The sequence below is a fragment of the Cnephaeus nilssonii genome (genome assembly GCF_951640355.1).
Source record: "Cnephaeus nilssonii genome assembly, chromosome: 4".
Classification (NCBI taxonomy): Eukaryota; Metazoa; Chordata; class Mammalia; order Chiroptera; family Vespertilionidae; genus Cnephaeus; species Cnephaeus nilssonii.
In genome coordinates, this window is record NC_137075.1 from 47,284,003 (window position 1) to 47,307,467 (window position 23,465).

Below are 23,465 nucleotides of genomic sequence, written 5' to 3' on the forward strand. Positions count from 1 at the left end.
GCGGAAAAGGGCTGGCAACTGGGTACGCTGTTGTCTTTTTCAATCAGGAGGGACATACAAGTTCCTAACTGCTCTGAACTGCAGTTCCGGGAGAGACTCTGAGGACCCAGACTCATACAGGGAGAAACTGGACTGTCTGGCATTGGGCGGCACTCGAGGATGGCTTTCTCTCAGAGGTGTTTGCAGTGATCATTGTTCCTGCACGGTGCCGAGGGACACAGAGACCCGGGGACCTCTTCGGGGCAGGGCTGACGGTCAGCCATTGCTGTTTGCTCCACCCTGGTGATTCCCTGAAACTCTGGCCCACCCAATTTACAACCCCACCAAGGTGTGTACGGAGGCTTTTGCATATGAATGGCCTGGCCTTTTGCAATCTAAAACCTAACCAACTGCAGCTGGGTCAGAGAGCCCCAGAGCCTCCAAAAGAAGGCCCAAGGTTGGACAGCAGCTCGTATTGCTTCACAGCTGGGCCTCATCTGGGCACCTCCAAACCCCAAACAAAGAGGAGGAATCTGCAGATCTCTTTGTAGCTCCTACTGGGTGGCCTCAGGCAGTGGCTGACTTTGCACCTCCTTGGAGATCCAAGAGCCAGTGTACCCAGTGGTCACAGTGAGACCATCCAGATTACAACTCTTCACATCCATAAGAGACACACTCAGGGGGCAGACTCAGTGAGCACCAAAGCCCCACTGAAGCAAGTCTTGCCCCATAAGGGTATCTCCAGCACAGAAGTTCTCCCATCGTAGATACAACTGGTCCTCACAGCCTATTGGCCTGGAGGTCAATTCCTCCCAGTGATACCAACAACAATCAAGGCTTAACTACAACAAGACTGTGCACACAACCCACAAAGTGGTGCGCCAAGAGTGTCCACCTCAGGTAATTAGGGAGGCTGAGCCAGTGGGCCCTATAGGACACCTAGCACACAAAGCCACTCTATCAACACAGGGAAGCAGCCAAAATGCAGAGACAAAGAAACAGGTCACAAATGAAAGAAATGGAGGAAAGCAAACTACTAGATATAGAGTTCAAAACTACAGTTATAAGGTTTTTCAAGAATTTTCTAGAAACCTCCGAGAAATTTAGTGAGATCCTCAAGGATATGAAAAAGGACCAACTATAAATTAAGCATACACTGACTGAAATAAAGAATAATATACAGAGATCCAACAGCAGACTAGAGGATCCCAAGAATCAAGTCAAAAATTTGAAATACAAAGAAGCAAAAAACACCCAACTGGAAAAGCAAAAAGAAAAAAGAATCCAAAAATATGAAGATAGTGCAAGGAGTCTCTGGGACAACTTCAAGCGTACCAACATCTGAATTATGGGGGTGCCAGAAGAAGGGAGAGAGCAAGATATTGAAAACCTATTTGAAGAAATAATGACAGAAAACTTCCCCTACGTGGTGAAAGAAATAGACTTAAAAGTCCAGGAAGTGCAGAGAACCCCAAACAAGAAGAACCCAAAGAGGACCACACCAAGACACATCATAATAAAAATGCCAAGGGCTAAAGACAAAGAGAGAATCTTAAAAGCAGCAAGAGAAAAACAATTAGTTACCTACAAGGGAGTACCCAAAGGACTGTCAGCTGATTTCTCAACAGAAACTATGCAGGCCAGAAGGGAGTGGCAAGAAATATTCAAAGTGATGAATAGCAAGAACCTACAACAAAGATTACTCTACCCAGCAAAGCTATCATTTAGAATTGAAGGTCAGATAAAGAACTTCACTGATAAGAAAAAGCTAAAGGAGTTCATCACCGCCAAACCAGTATTATATGAAATGCTGAAGGGTATTCTTTAAGAAGAGGAAGAAGAAAAAGGTAAAGATGAAAATTATGAACAACAAAGTGACAACAAATACATATCTATCAACAAGTGAATCTAAAAATCAAGTGAATAAAAAATCTGACCAACAGAATAAACTGGTGAATATAATAGAATCAGGGGCATAGAAAGGGAGTGGACTGATAATTCTCAGGGGGAAGGGAGAGTGGGGTGGGAAGAGACTGGACAAAAATCGTACACCTATGGATGCGGACAGTAGGGAAGGTAAGGGCAGAGGGTGGGGTGGGAACCAGGTGGAGGGTAGCTATGGGGGGAAAAAGAGGAACAACTGTAATAATCTGAACAATAAAGATTTATTAAAAAATAAATAAATAATTTTAAAAGCAATAGGAAAATATCACAAAGAGAAATATGAAAGATTTGTCTATGTAAAAACAAAAACTTATATTAAAAACCTGAAGTGTAGTGATGAACTAGGGGGGAAAATTAACAACAGGTGACAACCTAAGGATTAATGTCTTTAGCCAAGAGCTTATACAAAACAATGCCCCAAATACTAATAGATAAATGAACAAAAGAAATAACGTTTGTACAAAAGAGAAACTGTAAATGTCCAACCATAAGAATATATAATTCACTAACAATACAGAAATGCACATTAAAATAATTAGATGCCATGTATCACCTATCAAAACAGCAATGATTTTAAAAAATAATCATCCTCAATCAGAGAGATGGACAGGGTGTGTAGAATAGCTGGGACTTATGGTACAAACCCCTTAGAAAGCAGTCTGGTCTTATAGCAAGAACATTCAAAGTGTGTATAAACTTTGACCCAGTAATTTCTTATCCAAAAACCTATCTAAAGAAATAATCTGGCCCTGGCAGGTTTGGCTCGGTGGATAGAGCGTTGGCCTGTGGACCAAAGGGTCCCGGGTTTGATTCTGGTCAAAGCACATACCTTGGTTGCAGGTTCCTCCCCAGCCTAGGCCCTGGTCAGGGCGCATGCAGGAGGCAACTAATTGATGTGTTTCTCTTACATCAATATTTCTCTCTGTCTTTCCCTCTCTCTTCCACTCTCTCTGAAATTCAATGGAAAAATATCCTCGGGTGAGGATTACAAAAAAAAAAAGAAAAGAAATAATTTGAAACAAGACAAAAATTTCATGTTCAAATATACTTAAGACTATTTACAGGATAAAAAAAAAAACAGCCTCAATGCTAATAAATGAGAGAGTAGCAAATTAAATGAATATATTCATACAAGAAAATATTATGTAAACATAAAATGGTCATTGTTTCCAGGAACACAGGAAAAATCTTATAATTACTATATGGGGGGAAAAAAAGTATACAAATACACAAATGTTTCTTGTTGTATCCCTAGCACTTACAGACTGTTGCCAGGTTGGAGCTCAATAAATATTTGTTAGATGAATGGAATACTATAGACTAAAAAGAGCATGGAGACAATAACTAGAACAAAATACATAAAATATATCAAGAGCTACCCATGGACATGTTATCTTCTCAGTAGTTGTCTGTGGTTTCCAATTATTTATTTTTTTACAATGAACATACGTTACTTTGTAATCAGCACCAAAAATAACAAACAAAACATAACAAAAGAACACATTATGAAAAAATTCCTCATTTGGAAAGAAACCGGACATTACATAAAAGTTAAAGACTGGCTGTTGACATTCCTTGCCTTTCCCCAATCTCTGGAATAATACCCTCAGGGCTCACAGGGCAGTCCCGATTATAATCAGAGCAATGTTCTCTGTCAGCAGCTCTGCTACAGAAGACACAAGTCCACACATACTGTGCATATCTTTTCACTCCATCTGGAGTTCCTTCCTAACAGACAGACCACTTCTTCATGGGAAAAGGGTGCCAATCTGCCAGAGAGCAGGAATCCGGCCTATAATAAACTGGTAGGATGAGAGATAGCCAAAGAGAATAGAGCAGGAGAGTGAGAGGGAAAGGAAACAACTATATACTGTCTGCTCTGCCTGGTTTTTCTTGGCTCGGAAGAGGCTATTATTTTTGATCTTCTACTTCTTAAACAAAGCTTGAGACTAGATTATGGTCAGATATTTGTCTACAGCCAATGATTTATTTAAAAGAGTTCACAAGTTTAATGCCACAACAGACCGGTTATTTATTCAAAGAAATTTTTGTATTTAATACAGTACCCATACCTGTTAAGTTACTAGAAACTTCTCGACACTGAACTAAAAATTCAAACCAAGGGTGAGTTTCATGTAATTCTTTTTTCCTCAAAAAGAAACAATTTGGAGGACTAAGCCTGTATATAAAACAAAAGAAAACAAACTCTTATTAACATGCAAGATAAGACAGATAATTACAACCATGTTTGCTCAGATTAAAACTAGCTTTAAAAAAAGAATCTCGGAATTAAAAAGTAAATATATTATACTCCCACTTGTGTTGTGTTTTACATATTCCTTATGATCTGGAAATAGAGGAAAATTTTAGAGACAGAGATAATAATATTTAAACTGTGTTTACTACCATAATATTACCAGCTTTGTATGAGATTAACAGATACCTTGTACTTTAAAATACTTTGTATCTTATTATCCTATGTAATAAAGAGGAAATATGCTAATTGACCATCACTCCATCACCAAGATGGCTGCACCCACAGCTGAAGCCAAGTTCCCATAAGGAGCCTTAACCAGCAATCAGCAGGGACCTGAGGCTACACCATCCCCCATCCCCCGTAGGTCTTGACAGGGGACCTCAGGCCACATCCCCCACCCCGGTGCCAGGCCGGGGGACCTCAGGCCACACCCCCCACCCCGGTGCCAGGCCGGGGGACCTTAGGCCACGACCCCCGCCCCAGCACCGGGCCAGGGGACCTGAGGCTGCGCCCCCCTGCCTGGCTGGGCTTGATAGGGGACCTCAAGGTGCGCTTCCTGTCCTGGTGCTGGGCTAGGGGACCTCAGGCCTTGCCCCCCACCATGTGGGGCTTGACAGGGGATTTCAGGCCGCACCTCCCACCCCGGCACCAGGCCCGGGGACCTCAGGCCGCACCCCCTGCCCCAGCACAGGGCCAGGGGACCTGAGGCTGTGCCCCCCGCCCCCCGCCTGGCAGGGCTTGACGGGGGACCTCAGGCCATGCCCCCCAACCAGCGGGGCTTGAGAGGGGATCTCAGGCCATGTCCCCCACCTGGCGGGGCTTGACGGGGGACCTCAAGGCATGCCCCCCGCCCCGATCTGGGCTGGGGGACCTCAGGCCATGCCCTCCGTCCTGGCGCCAGGCCAGGGGACCTGAGGCTATGTCCCCTGCCCGATGGGGCTTGACAAGGGTGGGACTGGCCAGGTCTGGATCTAGCCCAATGGGGGCGGGGGCCAGCCAGGTCTGGGTCTCATGCGATTTTGAGGCGCATGTGGGTAGGTGGGGACTTGACTCTGGGTCCCATGGTGTGCCCCAGACTCTTACAGGAGGATGGTTTTCATATACATTTTACTAATTTTCTTTCATCTCTGATACTTCTATTATAGAGAAAGGGCAAATAGCAGTATTAAATTATTTCCTCTAAGTAATCCCCTTTTAATGTGCACAAATTTTGTGCACCGGGCCACTAGTTTTTACAATAAAAACGCTAACATTTTCAAACTTAAGAGGTTTTTAAAACCCTTCTCACAACCACAGAGAAGCTGGGACTAAGGAGTTAAGGCTCCGAATAGGTCCTTTGAAAATATGGCTTTTAAATCATCTCTTGCCAGTAGCTTTGGGAAAACATCTCTGTGTGTAATTAAGCCTCAATGATACGAACCAGAAATATACCCAGTTTGAATTTCTAGCTTTTACTACACAAATTTAAATGTTCTCATTAGCACATTAAAAGTGGGCTCTAGAATCAAATGTAAGTAGAATTAAATCTGACTTTGCCATTTACTAGCTGTGTGCCATAGTAAGACACTTAATCTCACTTGAAGCTTCAGTTTCCTCATCTGTCAAGAAGTAACCATTCATAGGTTTTTTGTGAAGATTAATAAGATAATCTAAGTGCCAAGAATGTTGTAAGCACTCATATATTAGAGATTACTACTATTATTATTACTGACCAAAGAGCAATGAACACTGGCCACAGATATGATTCTGCAGGTTGATCTTAAGTAGGTATATGTTGGTGCATGTCTGTTTATCTATCAATCAATCCACCCACCCATCCCTCCAAATGTAAATTTTAGAGCATACCTAACCTGCAGTGGTTATGAATTCAAAGTTGTTTAACATTTGCCTGGTAATGAATGTATCAAAGAACTCCAAGTTAACCTTTAGTCTCTTCCTCTCTTTTTAACTTTTAAAGCATTTCTTTCACTTCATTCTAATCTCTAGTAATTTAAAAGGTTAACAGAGAGCTTACAGATTTAACATCACCAAAAAAAAAAAAAAAAAAAAAAGTTAACCATTTAGTTGAATGTAGCATGAAACTAAAAGATGTACCAAGTGCTGCAATGAGAGGAACTACTTCAAGAAGATCAGGATTCCTCAAGTGAATGCTCAATATTTTGCTCTTGTCACATTCAAGTAGAAGTGGAAGAGGAAACATGAAAGCCTGCTCAAGGACAAATCATTCTCAGTACTTACTTGTAACAGTCAAGATAGACATAAAGAAGATACTGCAGACTGTGTTCCAAACAATAAAGAATGAAGTGAGAATGGAAATCCCAACCTTCTTTGGACCTGTAGTTTTGAACAGGGAGGGTATCTTGCATCACACCCCCAATACGGCTCAGTCTTAAGAGGAAGAGTTCAAAGTCTTCTAGTTCAGATATAAGAAAAATCCCATTCCTAAAGGGCAGGTTTAAGAGATGGCAAATTTAAAAAGTTGCTAGATTCAGAGCACACCAAACCATTTCCATGAGTTTAAGTCTCAGCTACAGAAGGTCCTCACATAACGTTCTTTCATTTCTCTTAATGCCATTTTGTCATCCTACTAATAAAGAGGGAATATGCAAAATGACCGTCACTCCGCCACAAAGATGGTGACGCCCATAGCCACAAGATGGCGGTGCCCAGTCCTCTCAACCCCGCCGAATCCCCCAGTCCCGGGGGCGGCTGCTGAGAGCACGCAGCATGAATGGCCTGGTGGAATGCTTGCTTCGTCGCCATGGCGACGAGGCAAGTATTCCACACCTGGCTGCGGAGGGCCTCTGGCCAGGCCAGGTGCAGAATGCTTGCGTCGTTGCAGGTCAGGCTGAGGGACACCCGCCCCCTCCCCCGTGCATGAATTTTGTGCACCAGGCCTCTAGTAACTTATAATATTGATGAGATGCCAATGTAACTTAATTCTTGTTTTTATGAACTAGTCTGTGGTAAAACTATTTCATTATATGTCATTTCACTTAAAAGTCACAAAACCTATCGACAACGTTAAGCAAGGACTTATTGTACTTTTAAAAAAAAGTATTTAAAAATTAAGACTGCCAATTCTTACTCTATAAATACATTATGAGTTATACTTTGCTTGCTTCCAACAAAGGTTTCTGAATCACTATAGTATTTAAAGTAGTAATGACAGTCTTGAGTTATCTTAAATATTTCAAAAACCTAAACTAAGCTATCTACATTTTTTTGGTTTTGGCTGGAACTATACAACCCAGTGTGTAACAGTGGTTAGCTTTTGAAGCTAGATGTTTTAAGCACTTAGAAATTCACCAAAATATACAAACAAAATGATGGAAAAACTAAAGCAGAATAATTTAAATAAACCAACTACCAAACAGTAGAAATTTGCATTGAAATATTACTTTTTACAAATTTACTGTTAAAAACATCATATAAACCATATAAAGGAATACAGAAAATATATTACATGACCCAGCCGGTGTGGCTTAGTGGTTGAGCATCAACCTATGAACCAGGAGGTCACAGTTCAACTCCTGGTCAGGGCACATGCCCAGGTTGTGGACTCCATCCCCGGGAAGGGGGCATGCAGGAGGTAGCCAATCGACATTTCCACCTCTCTGTCCCTCTTCCTTCCTCTTTCCCTAAAACCAATACAAACATATTAAAATATAACCTGCCCTGGCCGGTTTGGCTCAGTGGATAGAGCGTCGGCCTGCGGACTGAAGGGTCCCAGGTTCGATTCCAGTCAGGGGCATGTGCCTTGGTTGCGGGCACATCCCCAGTGGGAGGTCTGCAGGAGGCAGCTGATTGATGTTTCTCTCTCATCGATGTTTCTAGCTCTCTATCTCTCACCCTTCCTCTCTGTGGAAAATCAATAAAATATATATATATTAAAAAAAGAAAAAATATATATCCTATCTAATAAGAGTAATATGCAAATTAACCATCACTCCATCACAAAGATGGTGGTGCCCATAGCCACAACATGGCAGCATCCAGTCCTCTCAGCCCGCCGGAGTACCCCAGGCCCGGGGGGTGGGGGCAGCCGCTGAGAGCAGGCAGCGTGAGCGGCCTGCCGATGAGGCAAGCGTTCCGCGCCCAGCCATGGATGGGCCTCTGGGCCGCAGAGAGCCTCTGGGCAGCGGGTGCGGAGTGGCCAGGCCCTGCAGAGAGCTACTGGCACACAGATTCGTGCGCAGGGCTACTCGTATATTATATGGAGTTTAAAGAAACATCATGTTGCCCTAGCCAGTTTGGTTTAGTGGATAGAGCATCGGCCTGCGGACTGAAAGGTCCTGGGTTCGATTCCAGTCAAGGTCATATGCCCAGATGGCAGGCTCAGTCCCCAGTAGGGGGTGTGCAGGAGGTAGCTGATCAATGATTCTCTCTCATCATTGATGTTTCTCTCTCTATGAAATCAATAAAAAATATATATGTATATTTTAAAAAGATAAAAACCAAGAGGCACTTAAAAAAAGAAAAGAAAACCATGTAACCACCACCCAGATTATAGCACATTACACTTGGAAGCTCTTGTGGTATCTTCTCCATTGCATCTCCTTTGCTACCTTGACTTTTGTGATAACTATTCCCTTAGTTTTAGTCATAGTTTTGGCATTCATATATGTAATCTCAAATAATATATGGTTTGGTTTTGCTATTTTAAACTTTATTTATAAATAAAACATTTGCCGGGCCTGCGTGGCTCAGTTAGTTGAGCATTGTCCTGTGCACCAAAAGATTGCCAGCTCATTTCCCAGTCAGGACACATACCTTGGCTGTGGGTTTGATCCCTGGTTGGGGGCACGTATGGAAGGCAACCAGTCAATGTTTCTCTTTCACATCAATGTTTTTCGCTCCTTCTCTCTCTCCTCTCCTTTCTCTAAGCATGTCCTCAGGTGAGGATTAAAAAACAAACAAAACTGAGGGACCCCACCAGTGCACAATCAGGGCCAGGGAGGGACGCAGGAGGTTAGTCAGTCGAGGAGGGGCCAAAGGAGGGCTCCAGGGCGTGTCCGGCCCTTCTCTCTCAGTCCCAATGGGCCAGACCCCAGCAGCAAGCTAACCTACTGGTCAGAGCATCTGCCCCCTGATGGTCAGTGCACGTCATAGCGACTGGTCGACCAGTCAACTGTCTGCCCCCTGGTGGTCAGTGCACATCATAGCGAGCAGTTGAGCAGCCTTAGCATATCATTAGCATATTATGCTTTGATTGTTTGAACAGCCAACAGAACGACTGGACACTTAGCATATTAGGCTTTTATTATATAGGATTTTATCTACTCTACCTTTGATGGTCATTGCAGTTGTTCCTAGATTTATTTTGTAAAATAAATTCATGTTCCCATGACTACAAATGAGGAAGAGCACCTTTTCACATGTTTATTGGCCATTTTTGCTTCCTCTTTATGAAATGTCTAATTGTGGGCTATCTTCCCCTTCAAATCCAAGCTCTACTCTTCTCCTGCTCTGTGTCCTTGAAAGCTCACCTGTATTGGCTACTCAGGAAGACTGCAGTACCCTCAGGCTTCTGTTTGGTTTGCCCAAAGGGAGACCTCCACTGGAGATAAGAGTCAGAAAAGGGGTGGGGTGGGGATGCCTTAGCTCTCTCTGTGCTGGGTGACTGACACTGCAGGTTGGCTGACACTCTCCTCTAAGGGACCCAATTCCTGCCAGGCAGCTCTCTTGATCTAATTGTTCTCTTCCTTTGCCCCTTCAGGCCTTTTAGAAAGCATACACAACTCCCACGGTCATGAACATATTCTTCTGTGTCTTCTAAAAGCTTTATAGTTTTACATTTGATATTTAAGTTTAAAAATCTACCTGGAGCCGAAACCGGTTTGGCTCAGTGGATAGAGCGTCGGCCTGCGGACTGAAAGGTCCCGGGTTCGATTCCGGTTAAGGGCATGTACCTTGGTTGCGGGCACATCCCCAGTAGGGGGTGTGCAGGAGGCAGCTGATCGATGTTTCTCTCTCATCGATGTTTCTAACTCTCTATCCCTCTCCCTTCCTCTCTGTAAAACATCAATAAAATATATTAAAAAAAAAAAAACCTACCTGGAATTGATTTTATGCATGATAGAAGGCAGAGGGTTCAATTTAACTTTCCCCCATAAAGCTATCATTAAGTCACCCCAGGCCCATTGGTGAAAAGACTATTCATTCCCCACTGTTCTGTGATGTTCCCTTTGCTATATATCAAGTGAACATGTATAAGTCTGTTTCTATGCTCACTATTCTGTTCTACTGGTATATTTGTCTATCCCTCCACCAACAATCCCAATGTCTTAATTGCTATAGCTTTAGAATAAGTTTTAATCTCTCAAGGGCAAGTTCTTTTTTAAGGCTATTCTTGACCCTTGGCACTTCTATATTAATATTTATAATCAGCTTATCAAAATCCAGAAGAAATTCTGCTGGGATTTTTTGAGATTGTACTATATTTAAAGATTATCTTGGGAAGAATTGATAGCAGGCTTACCTTATTCCAAATCTAAGAGAATGCTTGTGACTTTCACCATTAAGTATAATGTTAGCTAGAAGATAGTTTTTGTTTTTTGAACCCGAGGATATTTTTCCATAGATTTTTTTTAAGAGTGGAAGAGAGAGGGAAAGACAGAGAGAAATATTGGTTGCCTCCTGCAGGAACCCCGACCAGGGCTCTGACCAGGCTCCCCTGTGCCACCCCCTTCCGCCTACCAGGGCCTAGGCCAGGGAGGAGCCTGCAACCAACGTATGTGTCCTTTACTGGAACCGAACCCGGGACCCTTCAGTCTGGAAGTTGATGCTCTATCCACTAAGCCAAACCGGCTAAGGCTAGAAGGTTGTTTTTTAGACACCCCTTTCAAGTTAAGGGAATTGCATCTATTCTTAGTTTTCTAATGGCTTTTATCATAAATAGATGTTGAATTCTATCAAATGCTTTTGTGTATCTATCAGGGTGGTATTTTTCCCCTTTAATCTGTTAATGTAGTAGATCTCATTAGTTCATTATTGTCATAATTCATGTGAAATCATTACATATATTAGCTTTTTATTTAATCAAATATTAACCAAAATAATTAATAAGCATACAAGTTATATGAAACTTACTTTTAGTAAACAAGAAGAAGAGAATTTAGTGCAATGGGAAGAAGAATGACTACAGCCCTAACTGGTTTGGCTCAGTGGATAGAGCGTCGGCCTGCGGACTGAAAGGTCCCAGGTTCGATTCCGGTCAGGGGCATGTACCTTGGTTGCGGGCACATCCCCAGTAGGAGGCGTGCAAGAGGCAGCTGATCAATGTTTCTCTCTCATTGATGTTTCTAGCTCTCTATCCCTCTCCCTTCCTCTCTGTAAAAAATCAATAAAATATATTTTAAAAAAAGAATGACTACAAAGACAGGGTAAAAAAAAATTAAAGCCTGTAAGTACTGGATTGGGCAAAGCTCTTAACTTCTCTGGATTCCACAACTTTAAGTTGGGTAAATAATACAGCTATACTTCCCCAATAAGTATAACTATAAAATAAAGTAATATATAGGAAGTAAGTTTAAGAAACTTTAAAAATTAATACATCTAAGTCTCCATATATTATTTTGATAGCTTAGGAAGATATATTAGGTTGAACAATATGAAATTGCTGATTATTCATCCATTTTTGACCCACACAAATGGCAAGTTCACATGGTTTGATCTAAGAGAATTATTTTTAGAAATTAATTAAAGTTTAAAGTCTTCCCTTACCACTTCAAGAGCTCCTTCCCCTCACTAATTTCTTAACTGAGTAATCCTCTTTAGTTCAAGACCATACATAGCATATGGTGGATACAGTGAGAGGAGTGGGAGACATTACAGGATACTAAGCTCTTGCACTTGGTCGCTGTAGCCCCACTGACAGCCTACCATTTCCACACCAAAGCAAATATAGAATTTGAGAGCTTAGTCACTATGATGCTAAAAACATGTGATTTTAAAACCTCAATAATGCCCTTTTAATTTTTAAAATACTAGAAACAATATTCCATTGGATTCATGGCAATGCAAAGGAAACATTACAGAATTATTTCTTATTACTCTTCCCCACAGTTATAGTACCTGGCCAGCTCATCTAAAATTTTATTCCTCATGTTGTTGTTGCAGCAAGTACTCTGATCAATAATATCAATAGTCAAAGGAGGCCATTTGTTTTGCTGAAGTGAAGAATAACTATTCTGGGTTTGAAATTCTCCAATCCACGAGATAATGCTTAGCCAATCATGGCGAGCTGTGAGGTATCTCCAGAGGGCTTCAGGGGAATATGATTTATATTCTACATTAAGAACAAAACACATTTTAAAATAGCAATGAGTTATGATTATTGACACAAAACTCAACACTAATCAACTGAGTAAATATGACAATCTGGACAAATATTTATATGTAAATACTCAGGCCCTTTTCTTCTTCTACTATTTTCCTCTTTTATGTTGCTGTTCATTTTATAATCAATATTCAGCTGGAGGAAGAGCAAAATGTTGATTATTAGTACAGTTGTTAAATAAAACTTGGGAATTAGCTGTCTGTTTCATTTATCTTTTCAGGTCTCTTTCCCCCTTTTCTTTTTCTTAACATAAATGAAAACTTTGGCTATAATAATAAACATGAATTTGACACCCTCTGAATTACCACTGTTTACCATTGTTAGTTATTCCCTGGAACCCCAATTGATATAGATCTTTAGTTTACACAAGAAGAAACTCAAAGACTATTGGGAAAAATAAAGAATGTCTCTTTGAAGCAGACAAGAGAACTCAGCCTTAAAGTCTCAATTTACTGAAACATACAACTTTTTTCTTTCATTATAACAAGTCCCTTACAGAAACCTTGAGATAAGAAGTCTTAATGACTTGCATTTTAAAGCAACTGAGTATTTCCCCCCCACCAAAGGAATTCTAAAATGGAGAGACACCAAAATATACTACAGCTTAATTTAATACTCATTCACTATGTTCAGATTTCAGGCTTTCTCACACTTGCCTTCTGGATTTATCCTGGGAAGGAGGATAGATTCTTGTGTTAGTTGATTCCACCACTGAGCCCAATTTAATGCAATTCTGTGTTTATTAAATTTATCTTTATGATCATATTTCAGGAATGAGTCCAAAACAGACTTGTGCTTGAAAAAATCTTGTTCCTTTATCCAATACCTAAAACAGTGATATAATTTTTTTTTAATTTTGAAGGAAAAAGCATCATTTCTTTTTATCTGCTCAAAAACTATTCTTCTTTTGGGGAACACATACTTTAATACTCATAATGTTATATTTATTATCTTAAAAATATATATCTGATTTATGTGCATACTGAAAGAACAGGAAATTCCTGAGTCTCTTCTGGACGAGTTTTACCTTCATAGGGAATATAAACTCAGTTCCACAGAAGAAATCCGTGCTCATTAACTATTAAAAACTAAACACCATCTAAAATATTCTTCCCATATTAGCAAAAGGGGGCTAATGAGAGTACCTGGGAAAGGACTGGATCTGCATATTTTCTTGCAAATGTTCTGAATAAAACTTCTCAACTTGATGCACGAAGTCTATAGTTCTTTTCTCTTTTTCAGAAAAAGAATTTTTTTCTTTTAAAATTTCAACCTTGAATAAAAAGTAATTAAAGCAGTGACCTCACAAAAATCAAGTACATTTGCAAAACAAATGTCATGAAATTACATACCACTTAAGAATTGTATTTTGAATTTTTGAGGTAATGTATATATTCACACAAATTTTCCTTTACCACAAAGGCAAATGATCATTTAAAAAGATAAAGAAGTTGTCTTACTTTTACTTACTGGATATTACTAGTAGTTGAATTTTAAAGTAATTTATTTTTAAATTTCACCAGGTTTACTAGAAAATGTAAACTACCAGTATATAGTCTCACCTTTACCTACCAAAAAGTCCCGTATATTTTTATCAGTTGTATAGAAGCATATCTTGAGCAACTGGTCTTTTACATCAAAGCCCTACAATAAACATAGAAAAAACTTCATTTTGTAATGGAGCTATTTTAAATATAAATATATATGTTGTATACAGAAATACTCTGTTATACACATGTATAAAATTCCACAGCTTTCCTGCTCTTGTGAACATTCACTTTCTACATTTATCATACATATTTACTGCCTCTGCCTAAAGTCCGTAAGCAGTTTGCCAGAATAAAGACAGCACATCGAACAATTTAAGGTGATAACAGGCTACCATTGGACCAAAACTACAGGTATCTGCTATGATGGTTCACTTAAAAACAAAAGTCAATACAAATAACAACTCTTATGTAGTTTCACTCCTCTACACTTCCAGAAAGTTGCCATGGGTAAGACCCTGACCATGAAGATTAGGGCCACAACTTAGTTTAGTCTAGGAGTCCTACCTCTAGGATTTCTCCTCCTTAAATGAAATAAAACCTTGAAGCATGAAGCAAAGATATAGGCTATTAGAAAATTCAAATGGAGGTGTAAGGGGTCACATGCACAAATATAGAATTTCCCCCAACAAATAATAAGATACTGTGCAGGCTTGGACTTGTGTGAAGCCTTCGACGAAAAACACTGCCTACTTCTAACCAAAGTGCTAAGTCTAACAGAGAGCAAATGATGAAAACTTGAATCAAAAATATCTGCAAGAGCCCGGCCGGTGTTGTTCAGTGGTTGAGCATCGACCTATGAACCAGGAGGTCACAGTTCCATTCCAGGACAGGGCACATGCCCAGTTGCAGGCTTCATCCCCAGTATGGGGTGTGCAGGAGGCAGCCAATCAATGATTCTCTCTCATCAATGATGTTTCTATCTCTCCCTCTTCCTTCCTCTCTGATGTCAATAAAAATATATTTAACCTTTTGCACTCGGATGTCGAGTGTGACTCGACACGGTTAGCATCGGTGGCAGCTCTTTTTATACTCTTTGAATGTATCAATAATTTGAAATATAAAAAAATCCAAATAAATAAGTTTGTATGAAAAGAAACTCCAGTTTTTTATTCTACTGCCGCGCTTTGTAAAATCTGGGGTATTTAAAAAATTAAATCCCGAGTAGAATAAAGGAATCGAGAAAAAAGCAAGCGAGTGCAAAGGGTTAAAAAATATATATCCTCAAGAAAGTTCTCAGTACCCAAAAAACGTTTTAGTATTACTGTCATTATTTCCTAGTAAAAGCTACACAAATTTCTTAGTCAGTGATACAACTATGAATACAAATCAATTATTTTTTGGGGGGGTGGAGGGGGTGGTAAAATTTTGGCTTTATTATTTTATATTCAGTAGGTCAACTCAAGCTCCTGTCTACGTCTTGTGGGGTGGGGAAGGCTGGGCCTTAGTCAACTGTGGCCTTTCAAGTTACAAATCAGTAACAGCAGTCCAAAAGTGGCCAACACATGTTGAGTTCATTGCATCATTGTAAACAGAGAAAAATCTTGTCTCCTTCTGACTAGACACCCAAAAGGTTATAAAAGAAATGTAACTAAGCTCCAATTTGAGCATTTGTACTAAAAAATTTAAGCTTCACCTTGGCATTTTTAAAGGATTAAGACCTTCCATGTCATAAAAATACTCATTCTACCACATCTACATAAAAAGGCTGCACATTCTCTTTATATCAGTACTAGAGGCCTGGTGCACAAAATTTGTGCACGGGGGGGGGGAGGGCGGGGTTTGTCCCTGCACCCTCTCCAATCTGGGACATCCCTCTCACAATCTGGGACTGCTGGCTCCCAATCGCTCGCCTGCCTGCCTGCCTGCCTGCCTGCCTGCCTGCCTGCCTGCCTGATTGCCCCTAACCACTTCTGCCTGCCAGCCTGATCACCCCTAACTGCTCCCCTGCGAGCCTGATTAACACCTAAATGCTCCCCTGCTAGCCCAATCGCCCTCAACTGCCCTCCCCTGCCAGCCTGGTCACCCCCAAATGCCTTCCCCTGCCAGCCTGATCTCGCCCCCAACTGCCCTCTCTGCTGGCCTGGTCCCCCCCAACTGCCCTCCCCAGCAAGCCTGGTCCCCCCCTCAGCTGCCCTCCCCTGCCGGCATGGTTGCCCCCAACTGCCCTTCCCTGCTGGCCTGATCTCGCCCCCAACGGTCCTCCCCTGCCGGCCTGATCTCAACCCCAACTGCTCTCCCCTGCCGGCCTGATCGCCCCCAACTGCCCTCCCCTGCCGACCTGATCTTGCCCCCAACTGCCCTTCCTTGCCAGCCTGATCACCCCTGCCTCTGCCAGCCTGATCACCCCTAACTGCCCTTCCCTGTCGGCCTGATCTCGCCCCAATTGCCCTCCCCTGCAGGCCTAATCTCACCCCCAACTGCCCTTCCTTGCCAGCCTGATCGCCCCTAACTGCCTCTGCCTGCCTGATCACCCCTAACTGCCCTCCCCTGCAGGCCTGATCTCACCCCCAACTGCCCTCCTCTGCTGGCCAATTTGGTTCTGATCGGTCGGTTTCTATGCCAGTCAGCATCAAAAGCTCCGCCTCCTAGGCAGCCACTGGCTCCTCACACTTCACCCAGATTTGGTTCTGATTGGTCGGTTTCTATGCCAGTCAGCATCTCTGGGCCTATCAACGGGGCCTGATCAGAAAGGCAGGGCTGATCAGCAGCCCCGGTGGAGGCCTGGAGAGAAATGGAGGCATGACTGCTGGCCAGACTGGGAGAGAATGAGAGAGGCAAGTGCTGATCAACAGCTGCCACAGAGGCTATGGATCAGACCCTGCTTCTCTCTTCAAGCCTCTCTTCAGGTCTGATTCGCAGCCCCCTCAGCAGTCAGTGCTGGGTCACCGAGCCTGCAGTCGCAGCAGTCAGTGCTGGGTCACCACAGCAACCCAGTGCTGACTGAAGGACTGACTTCTGGTTGGTTGAGACTCCGGTCGTTGTAGATGTGATGGACCCAAGGTTTTTATATATTAGGATGTAGTTCCATTGCAACTATGAGATAAATGACACACTGGCTGTAATCAAGTCTGATTTCTCAATGACCAAAGCAGTCATAAATAAATTCTTATATCAACCAGAAACGGTATTAAGTACATAGAGATCTTCTCTTACTTTAGGGACTTTAAGATTAGACAAACGGATTAGGCACTCACCATATTCTTTAAAAGTTCAGAGGCTTCCTTTACATTGTTCTTTTTCAAATTGTCAAAGACCAAATCAAGGCCTATTTTAATCAGCTCTTCGAGTTTTTGAGCAGAGTGACTATTAATCCTGAAGAAAGTTTGTGCCTCTGGTATTTTGTTGTTTAAAATGGCATTGGCAATAACTTCCTAGGAAAAGGGGGGGAAAATCTGCCTTTTAAGTTCCATTTTATGATTATCAACATGACTTACACATTTATTGAGGACCCACCCACTACAGGACTTTTACTGAAAACCTACTACAACATTTGGGTCTTTGCACAGAGGATATAAAGTTGATTGAAACACAGACCCTGCTGTCCAGGAGCTTTTAGACTTGTGGAAGACACACAAATGAAGTGCTGATTATAGTTCTGTATGATAAAGGAGGGGATACAGGTGTCATCCAGGGTCCTAGAGAGGAGGGTTCAGAAGAGGAGCATCTAAATAAGAGAAAAGAGAACAAGAGTTCCAAAAAGAGGGAAAATTATGTGCAGAGATATAAAGGCAAGAAACAGTATCAAGTCTTCAGGGAACTCCAAATTACTCAATAAAACAGGGAGGGGGGAAGCTAGGGAGAGTAGCAGATAAGACTTGAAAAAAAAGCTGAGGTTCCATCATGAAGCGCATTGTGTGTGTGAGATGGATTTTATCCTGGAACTCATGTGGAACACTGAAGGATCTTAAAAGGGTGAGATGGTATGATCACACATTAATACACATATATGTATATACTAGCGGCCTGGTGCACGAAATTTGTGCACTGGGGCGGGGGGGGGGGGTGGTGTCCCTCAGCCCAACCTGCACCCTCTCCAATCTGGGACCCCTCGGGGGATGTCCAACTGCCTGTTTAGGCCCGATCCCTTTCACAATCCAGGACTGCTGGCTTCCAACTGCTCACCTGCTTGCCTGATTGCCCCAACCACTTCTGCCTGCCAGCCTGATCACCCCCTAACCACTCCCCTGCCAGCCTGATCGATGCCTAACTGCTCCCCTGCCAGCCCGATCGTCCCCAACTGCCCTCCCCTGAGAACCCAGTCACCCCCAAATGCCCTCCCCTGCATATTCCCTCTTTATTATAGAGGGTTTTTTCTTTAACATATTGGACAGCCCTAACTGGTTTGACTATGTGGATGGAGCATTGGCCTGCAGACACAAGAGTCCCAAGTTCTATTCTGGTCAAGGGCATGTACCTTGGTTGGGGGCACATACCCAGTGGGGAGTGTGCAGGAGGCAGCTGATCGATATTTCTCTCTCATAGATGTTTCTAGCTCTCTATCCCTTTCCCTTACTCTCTGTAAAAAATCAATAAAATATGTATATATTTTAAAAAGAAACATTTAAGATTCCTCCATATCTGCCTGGCTGGTGTGACTCAGTGGTTGAGACCCCAGGCTGCCACCGCTGGGAGTGGATCGCACCATGGGGGTGCACGGCCCTGCCAGGCTGAGACCCCAGCCCAGGCTGCCGCCGCTGCCAGGGGATTGGGCTATGAGGAATGAATTTGTTTTTGTTTTTTATAAAGGGTCAGGAGGGCCTCTGGGCAGCATTCTGCCAGGCCACTTACTCTGCAGGCTCTCAGCGGCAGCCCTCCCTGAGACTGGGGGACTCCTGAGGGGCTGAGAGGACTGGGGGCCGCCATCTTGTGGCTATGGGTGCCACCATTTTTGTCGTGGAATGATGGTAAATTTGCATATTACTCTTTTATTAGATAGGATATTAGGAAGACTATTCAGGCAGCAATGTGGAGAATGGACTGAAAGGGATTTAAGCTCAAGCTAGTAAGGGATTAGGTTACTGCAATAATATAAGTAAGAAGAAATCAAGCATAAATTAAAGGCCTAAACCCAAGAGAGAATAGAAAGGAAGTATCTTTAACCAGGGGCTTTTGAGGTATAAATCCCATTAAGTCATGTGCAAAATTGTGTGTATATGCACAAGCATACATTAACATGTATGTTTTTGGAGGCAGAGTTCAAGTATTTAAAGTAGAATATAACCTCCCTTGAAATTAAAAACCAGTGATTTTGAGTAAAAAGAGCAGAGGACCATGGATTGAGCCTTGGAAGACATTAAAGGGGGGTGCGGAGTGGGAAAGAGAAGGTGAAACATGCAAAGGAGACTGGAAAAGAGAAGCTAAATAAAGTAGAAAAAAAATCAAGTAATTTTTGGTTAGAGAATAAATGAGATACAGAAAATGCAGTCACACTAGGTACTCTACTTCCCTATGTCTCCACCCCAAGAACAGCAGAACTTTGAACCTGGCAGCCTTTCAACCTTATCCCTTTCACTCCCTACTGATGCTGATCAGCGGGGTTAAGTTAATTTGGCCTTTGTCCTTCCAATGCCAATACTCTCCATGTGGGTGGAGGGATTCTTTCAGACCTAGTTTAGTACAGTTTGGTTGTGTTAACCTCTATTATAAAAAGAAAGGCAAGCAAATGAGCACAGAAAATTTAACTGGCAAAATATCTTAACTAGAATCTGAGATAGGACTCAAATCAAGTATGCTTCCGGGTAATAATGTCATAAAATAAAAGTTTCCTAAGACTGAATCACCAGCAGCAATTCAAATATCAGGCAGAATGCATAAGTCCAAATGTCAGGCCCTTGCCCAGCTGGTGTGGCTCAGTGGTTGAGTGTCAACCCATGAACCAGGAGGACACAGTTCCATTCCCAGCCAGGTTGCGAGCTTGATCCCCAGTAGGCGTGTGCAGGAGGCAGCCAATCAATGATTCTCTCTCATCATTGATGTTTCTATCTCTCTCTTTCCCTCTCTTTCTCTCTGAAATCAATAAAAATATATTTAAAAAAACCAAACAAAAGTCCAGCAGGCTAGAGCAGAGAGAGGAGAGAAGGGTTTCTTTGGGGTGACAGGGAGTCCATAACTAGTCCCAGGTAAAAGCAGTGCCTGCCTCCCTGATTCCACACTGGATCACCAGATTCCCCCTAATTCTTTCTACTTTTTACACAAATGCTCTTAGATGACATTTGTAAGAATGGGTGGGAGGGTTCCCTGAGGATAGGGGAGAGAAACAAGCCCCTTTGGGCATAGTCTTAATGGATGGATGGAGCGCACAGGACAGTTTGGGGACAGTTTACCACAGGAAGTGTGCAGAATGGGAATGGGGGAGGACAAGTACCCTAGGGATACTATAGTAAAAAGGTCAGGTCTCTGCCCCAGCCGGTTTGGCTTAGTGGAGAGAGCATCAGCCCTCGGAATGAAGGTGCTGAATTTGATTCCAGTCAAGGGCAGGCTTGATGCCAACCCTGGTTGGGGTGCCTGTGGGAGGCAATCAATCGATGTCTCTCTCACCTCAATGTTTCTCTCTCTCTCTCTCTGCCTCTCCCCCTCCCTTCCACTCTCTCTAAAAATCAATGGAGAAATATCCTCAGGCGAGGGTTAAAAACAAACAAACAGCTTTAGCTGGTTTGGCTCAGTGGATAGAGCGTTGGCCTGTGAACTGAAGGGTCTCGGGTTCGATTCCAGTCAAGGGCACATGCCCAGGTTGCAGGCTTGATCCCCAGAAGGGGGTGTGCAGGAGACAGCCTATCAATGATTCTCTCTCATCATTGATGTTTCTATCTCTCTCTCCCTCTCCCTTTCTCTCTGAAATCAATAAATATATATTTAAAAACAAAAAAAAAAAACAAAACCCACAAAATAAATAAGTAAATAAATAAATAATACATATAAAAAACAATGCATAGCCATTCAGGGAGTGTGCTCATGGGTCTGGGGTTGGGTGTTTGTCACTGGAGCCAAGTAGGCAGATGTGGCACTAAGAGGGAGCCTATCTGTATTCTGAATTAAATAAACAAAGCTTGTAAACATAAATCTGAAGTTGTGGCCAGAGATTTCTGAATCTACAAAACCTAAAGCCCTTGCCAAAGTTTCTGAATCACAGTGTAGAGTCTAACTTCTGTTTCCTCTATTGTTTTCTAAGATCCTATGAATCTGGCAAATAAAAGAAGTGATAATTACTCATATTTACCTCAATGCTGAGTTTCTCCCATATAGTGCTCTCCTGTACATTGGGGACATTTTCATTTACATCATATTCATCTACAGCATCTGTTAGCTTCCAAGGAAACTTTATCATGAAGGTCCTAAGTTCATTAATGTAGCTGGTCAAAATGTTCACTCCTTTCTGTAGATGTTCATCTAACTCTATGGAAAACACCAACATAACAATTTCATATACACATAAAAATTTGTGTGTGTTTAGAGAGAGAATATATCACTGTGATATATTCTAGAAAGAATTCTAGAAAATGTCAAAATTCAAACTCAGTGTTTTTAAAATTTCAAACAAAAAAATCTGAGCTTTTTCCTATTTACAATTAGCTCTGATTTAATATAACCCTTCTCACAATGATTACTCCTTTCTGCCAACTTTCCTAGTGTTAGAGCCATATCACTCACTCAGTTACACATTGATTTTACCCAACTTTAGTAAATGACACTCCATTGGCTTACGTGCTCTCATGCAACGCACCCACTTATATCTCTGTTCTAACACAGGAATAGGAGAATTGCACCCTTCTTTGCTGCTATTCTTACCTTCACTGTGAATAAAAAGCTCTTTTATTTGCTTGTTAAGGAAGGACAGTGTAAGATTAAGTAATTGTTCTGAAAAGTTTTTGCTTTGGGTTTCAGAGTTACTTTCTCTAATTGCTGAGCAAAGTAAATCCAATGCTGGTGTCAGCTCTTCCACATCTGAGAAAGAATGAAAGAAATTAATTAACATGGAGAACACCAGGATATTCCCAATAAAAATAACATATCCAAAAATACCATGTTGCAATATTTTAAAACATAAAACTAGGACTGCCCAGCCAGTGTGGCTTAGTGGTTGAGCATCGACCTATGAACCAGGAGGTCACAGTTCAATTTCCAGTCCGGGCACATGCCCTGGTTGTGGGCTCAATCCCCAGTAAGGGTCATGCAGGAGGCAGCTGATCAATGATTCTCATCATTGATGTTTCTATCTCTCTCTCCCTCTCCCTCTCCCTTCCTCTTTGAAATCAATAAAAATATACTTAAAAGAAAAAGGAAAAACAAGGACTAATGTTTAATTCTCAAAAAAGCTCACAAAACTTTTATAAACTTTTACTATCTGCAAACTTTAGTGATTCTACTTACTACTAGTCATTATTTACTGGTACTGCATACAATAACTATCATTTTGCCACCTACTGTATCTTAAGTTTTATAAATGCTATATCACTTATTCCTTTCAACAACTTGAGAGGTAAGTGTTATGGCTCCATTTCCATAGATGAGGAGACTAAGGTTCAGAGAGAATAAATAACTTGCCCAAGCTAATTTGGAAAATAAGTAGCAGAGTCAAAATTTGAACTTAAGCCTGTCTGATTCCAAAACCATTACCTTAACATGCAGGTGAAAGCAAGAAATATGGGCCCCTGAATCTCCAATTTGTCAGCTGCTGGCCCTAATAGTGATTCCTGTTTATCTCAGCATCAGCTCTAGGACTATATCTGTGTGAGTGACAAGGATGGGAAACATGGATTTCCTCTGGGAGAGCAGATAAAGCTATTCTCACGCTCCTTATTTCCAGACTCAGCCTCCTATCCTTTGGGGCAGAGCAATGCAGGTGACAGTGAATTGATGAGAAATCATGGACCACCAAAAAGCAGTAGTGTATAACAACCATATAATCACTGATGGTCCATGCCACTCATCTTCCTTAATCCCATGTGCCATGACTGCGAGGCTATCGTGGCAAGAATTATTATTGGCAATACAGCCACAACACAATTATTGGGCTAATACAACATGATAGTATTTTTTATGTATTAATCCTGTAAACCAAAAGTATAAATAAATGTTATAGGCTGTTTGAACCCAAGGATGTTTCCTAAGCATGGACATTTTTTAAAAAAATGTTTTTATTGATTTTAGAGAGAAAAGAAGGGAGGAGAAAGAGAAATATCGATGCGAGAAAGAAACATTGATTGGTTGCCTCCTGCACACCCCCTACTGGGGATCAAGTCCACAACACAGGCATGTGCCCTAATCAGAAATTGAACCAGTGTCATGTTGGTGCATGGGACAATACTCAACCAACTGAGCCACATCGGCCAGGGCGGTATGAAAATTTTTGACAGGATCAAATGTCAAGGACTATTTGGCATGAACCAATATGCTC

At 41.9% G+C, this 23,465-nt stretch overlaps 1 protein-coding gene across 3 annotated transcripts in view; it reads right to left on the minus strand.

The window, feature by feature from the left end:
* Positions 1–23,465, minus strand: part of SPG11 (SPG11 vesicle trafficking associated, spatacsin) — a 98,967-nt gene that overhangs the window by 54,710 nt on the left and 20,792 nt on the right. For 2 of the 3 annotated variants that reach the window (XR_013813382.1, XM_079768019.1), the window contains exons 9-17: positions 21,857–22,012; positions 21,288–21,463; positions 17,266–17,442; positions 14,094–14,165; positions 13,667–13,794; positions 13,178–13,347; positions 12,257–12,470; positions 6,419–6,622; positions 3,996–4,102 (exon numbers count right to left, since the gene is read on the minus strand). Coding sequence is in view for 2 of the 3 variants with exons in the window: in XM_079768019.1 (XP_079624145.1) it covers positions 3,996–4,102; positions 6,419–6,622; positions 12,257–12,470; positions 13,178–13,347; positions 13,667–13,794; positions 14,094–14,165; positions 17,266–17,442; positions 21,288–21,463; positions 21,857–22,012 (1,404 nt within the window). In the remaining variant the exon portion in view is untranslated. The remainder of the gene's footprint in view (positions 1–3,995; positions 4,103–6,418; positions 6,623–12,256; positions 12,471–13,177; positions 13,348–13,666; positions 13,795–14,093; positions 14,166–17,265; positions 17,443–21,287; positions 21,464–21,856; positions 22,013–23,465) is intronic. The other variant, XM_079768020.1, reaches the window with a different exon arrangement.